Here is a 5,130-nt window from a genome sequence, read left to right as displayed (position 1 = left end):
AGCTAATTGGTAAAACTCAGATAGTCATAAAGTTGTCAGCAGAATATGTGCCCCATTGGAAGATTTCACCTCTATTCATGTTCTAGTGACAGCTCAAATTTTAAAATTTCCCTTTCACTAATCACTAGGTCAAGTAGAGAGGGTCAATTTCCTTAATGTGGACACAGCAGTAAAAGCCTATTCTAAACCTTCTTATCCAAAGCTAAAACAATTTTTTAAAAAACAAAGTTTTGGCTTTAGATACACTTTAAGCCAGCTGCACACATTAAAAGCAAGTATTGTAATTTCCTTTGAATTTACCAACACCTATGTAGGTTGATAGCCTATCTAAACAAGCTCTTCTTTTTATATTCAACCTAAGCAAACTTAGACCCAAACATATGGATATCATAAATCTTTCTGAAGCCATTGGATGACAAATCAGGATTATAGTAAAATAAAATATTTATTTAAAAGGTAACATTTGTATATTTAATAAAAAAAGACATAAAAGACATTAGGGATATAATTTCTTTCTTTTGGACCACTATGTGGCAGATCCCCAGAATATGTATACTGCTGCACAGCAGCAAAAACAGGCAATAATTCACAAGGTTGCTACACATCTATACACACAGGCATCCTGTCACTTCTTCACGACACACAATGCAACCTATACTCCAGTAGTTTGTCCATTAACAAAAAAGTCCTTATGATGCATGGCCCCTATGAGCCACACTTCTCCCCCTGACTGCCTGAGGGTTGGTCTTCTCAATTAGCATCTCTTCTTTTTTTTGCCGATGTGATGGAGCTGAAAGTGGAGCGGAGTGCCTGATTTCTTCAAAGTCAGTGTCCTCGCTTCTTGTGAACGGGCTGCATACTGTCTCCACCAATCCAATCATCACTCCAAAAAAGGCCAGCACGCTGCCCAACACGTACATTTTCACCATCTTCTTGTTGGGTTTCTGGCTGAGTATTTCTTTGGCAAAGGGGATCAATTCATTCATTGTCTCCATATTGAGAGATTGTACTGACTGATCCAATCTCGTATCTGTAGACAGAAACATAAAAGAAAAAGCAACGTTACTTATCCACCTGAGTTTGGCACTGATTACACCGAACTAGTAACTATAAAGAAATTCTACAATGTCCATTAACTACCAAGAAGACAATGGCCTTGCTTTCCCATTAACCACCTTGCAAATTCCAATTATATAGATATCATATTTGGTTTTATGTATCCACTACTAACAAAACAAATTATAAGTTCTAATGACTGATTGGACTAGTTGCACATATATCTAATTAATAAGAATTCATTAATAAGGTTATTCACAAAAGGGTGAAGGGTTAGGAGAAGTGAACAATCTAGGACAATATAGTTGATCTGGAAAGTGAGCTGAATTGCAGAATTTTTGCAGTTCAGCTTTGTTGTCCTAGATTGTTCACTTCTCCAGCCTTCTCCACACTCTTCACCCTTTTGTGAATAACCCTGTTAATGATAAGTAGGCAGAAAGCTGGATCATTTTTTGATCTGATACATTTTCTCAAAGAGAAATCTCAATCATGAGCCTCTAATATAAAACAAATCAAGCCAGCGATCTTACCTGATGTAAGAGTGTCTTATTCTAAATGACCAACTGGACTAGCTGTACATACATTTCATTCATACAGGCAGAAAGCTAGAATACTTGATCTGATACATTTTCTCAAAGAGAACTATCAATCATGAGCCTCCAATATAAAACAAATCAAGCCATTGATCGTACCTACTCCTGTAGAGTGTCTTATTCTAAATGACTGATTGCACTAGCTGTACATACACTCCATTCATAAGAAATGATTGGCAGACAGAAAGCTAGATTACTTTATATAGATTTTGTCATAGACATTTCAATCCTCAGCCTGTAATATAAAAGAGATGTAGCCATTGATCTTACCTGTCTATATAGAATGTGTTGCTTGGTTAGTATTTCTCTTGCGATCAGTTAGCATCAAGCTGTAAAGTCATCTGCTCGCATGTTGAAGCTGTATGCCTTTTAAATGGCTCTCCCCGCCCATGCAGCGACAGTCCAGCCCTTGTAGTGTTGTCTGGGAAGGGGTAGGAGGAGGAGGGGGGGAGTGAACATGTGCTGATCACGCAGCAGTCTTGGCGTCCTTTGTGAGCAGTCCACTAGCCAGTTCTATGTGCTCGCTGGGCTAGGGAGAGTGTGTGCAGGCTCGTATTGGTGCAGAGCATGCACTCTGCGTGCACATAGCATGCCGCCCCCCCTACTATTATCCGCAGTGGGGGGAGTAGACACTTTCCTATTGTAGCCATGTCTTGAAGTCTTCTAGTCACGTAGTAAACGTGCAGGATTCTTCTTATGACCTAAACAGAAGGAAACCCAAGCATTCCGGTCAGGGTTATGTGACCTGTCCTAGGGGCTCCAGTCCATTATTAGTTATGAGGAATGCTGGATGGCTTGAATAGGTTTCTTCTGCTGACAGTCTGTAGAAAACAAACTTCTTTATTGTATCTTTATTTTATGCTTTATGTTTGTATAATAAATTAATGATCATATTGTTATTATTATACAGGACTGATCGAGCTCCTACAGTTAGGGCAGCACTTCATGTCTTTTTTAAAATTTAGTCCTACTAGCATTTGTGGTATTATGATGCTTTTGTATGGCAGTGTTTGCAGTGGCGGACCTAAGGAACAAAGGGCCCCGGTGCAAGATTTTTTTTTAGGCCCCTCCCCCCCAAAAAACCAAAACGCCGCGCTCTCCTCCCGCAGCGCTCGGCCTGTCACTTTCTCTCCTCCCCGCTGGGACACAGAGCATCGCCCAGCGGGGAGGAAAGAAAGCAGGGATGCGCCACTGTATCGGCAGAAAAATGGCACTTTCAGAATTTTGCCAAAAGTGTAATTTTCGGCCGATATATCGATGCATCCCTAATATTTACAGCAATGCAGAATGGCACAGGCTATAGAGGACTACACATCCCAGCAATACGCTATATAACCATAGCATTTCTGTATAAAGTGCTGCTGAGATTTGTAGTCCTCTATAGAGGTTGTCATTCTGCATTGCTGCAACAGTACTTTGTACAACATCAGGCTACAAATAATAATTATGTTAATGAATTATTTACTCTTACCTCTTCTGGCCGGTCTTCTGACTTCATCTGTTTCCTATGTGTTTTCTGTTTGATGGGTCCTCACTGCCATCCGCGGCTCCATGGCTGCCCCATGATGTGCCTGATACATTGCCCCCCTTCTCTATATACATTGCCCCCCTCTCGCACACTCGGCCCCTCCCGCACACAGCCAAACGGGCCCAGCAGAGTGGGCGGGGACTGGTCAGTAGCAGCGCGCTGAAAACCTAGGGTTGCCATTGCAATAGAACGCTGAACCGGATCGGGAGCCGCGCTATACTGATTGTTTGTAGCTGTACTGTCTTCCCATTTGTTGCAAAGCGCTGTGCAAACTGTTGGGGCTATATAAATCCTGAAAAATAATATAGTCATAATTAGGGATGCATCGATACTGATATCAGTGCCAATAAAATGCTCCGATACTTAACCCGATACCAGAACTTCCCGATACTCTGATATAGGACACTCACCCCACGGGCAGCCTGAGGCCGAGTGTCACACGGTGTCCTCGTCATCGTGCGTGCGCCTGATGTCACCCCGCGCACACGCTATGGCGTCGTTGCGCATGTGCGACCGTCTGATTGACGCCTGCCGGTATCAGGGCCAGTGGTGTATCTAGGTTTTTCGCTGCCCCAGGCAAGACTCGCTTCGGTCGCCCCCAACAGCAACCCGGCCCCCCCTCCCCGGGCTGACGTGCACTCGTGACGCCGATCCAATTACCTCTCCACTTCCTAGGTCACAGAGCCGCTGTTCGCCCGCTGCAGTAGGATCGTTTCAGTGGCTGCCGGCTGCTGTTCATTCAATCTTCGGGTCAGTACCTTACCATCGTCTACGCTGTCGGCCTCCCGCCCTCCCACCTTCTTCACAAGCACAAGCAGGCAGGCCGCCCTCCACCCCCAAACAAAAACGGGCTCCCGCTCTCCCCCCTTTCCACACCGTAGAACAAGGTGTTTGACTACGGTCGCCCCACAGCAAGGTGCCGCCCTAAGCAAACTAATAATGATAATATGAAAGCGGACCTTCACCCTAACCACCCCCTTTGTCTGTTTTTTCCTCCCAAATGCCTTCTTACCTTTGGACCCCCACTTTTGGCATTCTCACCTACAGGGATATCCCTATAGTTTTTGCCACCTGAGGCTGTCATTCTGTGGTGCTCTCCGCTATTTGTCTGTCTGGGAGGGGTGCTTCTTGTTTTTACTTACTTGTTTTGTCAGCTCACTGACATTACTGTTTAAAAGGAGCTCGGCGGGATGCCAGCCAGAGTGTCCTGCTCAGCTCCTGGCAACCAGTGCCATCAATGAGATGTGTGGTAAGCTGTACAGTTCGTTCCAAGTTGCTAAGAGCTCTTAGCAATCTGGGACGCTGTGAGTGTCCTCAAACGCTCCCCCAACCGATCACCCCCCCCCAATAAGATGCCACCTGAGGCAACCGCCTCGGGCTGCCTCATTATAGGAACTGCCCCGCTCACCTAGGTGAGGATTACATCCCATTCCACAAAGTCTCCTAGGATACTGATGTCACACATCTTAGGTGCCTTTGTGGTGCTCTAAAGCACATGCACCTTTGTGCATTACTTTCTTGCAACAACCCAGAAAAGTAGATGTCGGAGCAGGACCCACCACAGAATTCACTGGACTCACATATATACTATATGTGAGTATATAATTCAGGCTAACCCAGTGAACAAGGTAATTAGGGATTAAAGAAAAAAATGGCACGGGGTAGGGTGAAGTTTCTGTTTTAGATGATATGCAAAGCACAGTGACCCTTAGGGCCCAGTCACACCATATCCGAGTCGTGTCCTGGGGGGGCAGGGGGCGTGGTGATGCTATTCATGTCAATGGCACCATAGACGCTCCCGCCCACAGTGCGATCGCCCACACCAGAATGCAAGGTAAAGGATTACCCTCTGTTCAAGTGCAGCGCGATTGGAAAAAATGCTGCCTGCTCTATTTTTTCAGATCGCATTGCACTGGATGGAAGGGCATTTCTGTACATCGCATTCCGGTATGG

The 5,130-nt window shown here is 45.0% G+C and overlaps 1 protein-coding gene across 1 annotated transcript; it reads right to left on the bottom strand.

The window, feature by feature from the left end:
* Nucleotides 1-689: 689 nt before the first annotated feature.
* On the bottom strand, nt 690-3,632 carry G0S2 (G0/G1 switch 2). Its single transcript, XM_018562767.1, has 2 exons — nt 3,569-3,632; nt 690-1,030 (listed from the first exon to the last, which is right to left on the bottom strand). Exons 1-2 carry the CDS (start codon nt 3,630-3,632, stop codon nt 690-692), a joined length of 405 nt encoding a protein of 134 aa, XP_018418269.1.
* Nucleotides 3,633-5,130: the final 1,498 nt, after the last annotated feature.

Source organism: Nanorana parkeri, unplaced genomic scaffold (genome assembly GCF_000935625.1).
Source record: "Nanorana parkeri isolate BGI_ZX_2015 unplaced genomic scaffold, ASM93562v1 scaffold598, whole genome shotgun sequence".
NCBI lineage: Eukaryota > Metazoa > Chordata > Amphibia > Anura > Dicroglossidae > Nanorana > Nanorana parkeri.
This window is presented reverse-complemented; position numbering and strand designations above follow the sequence as displayed.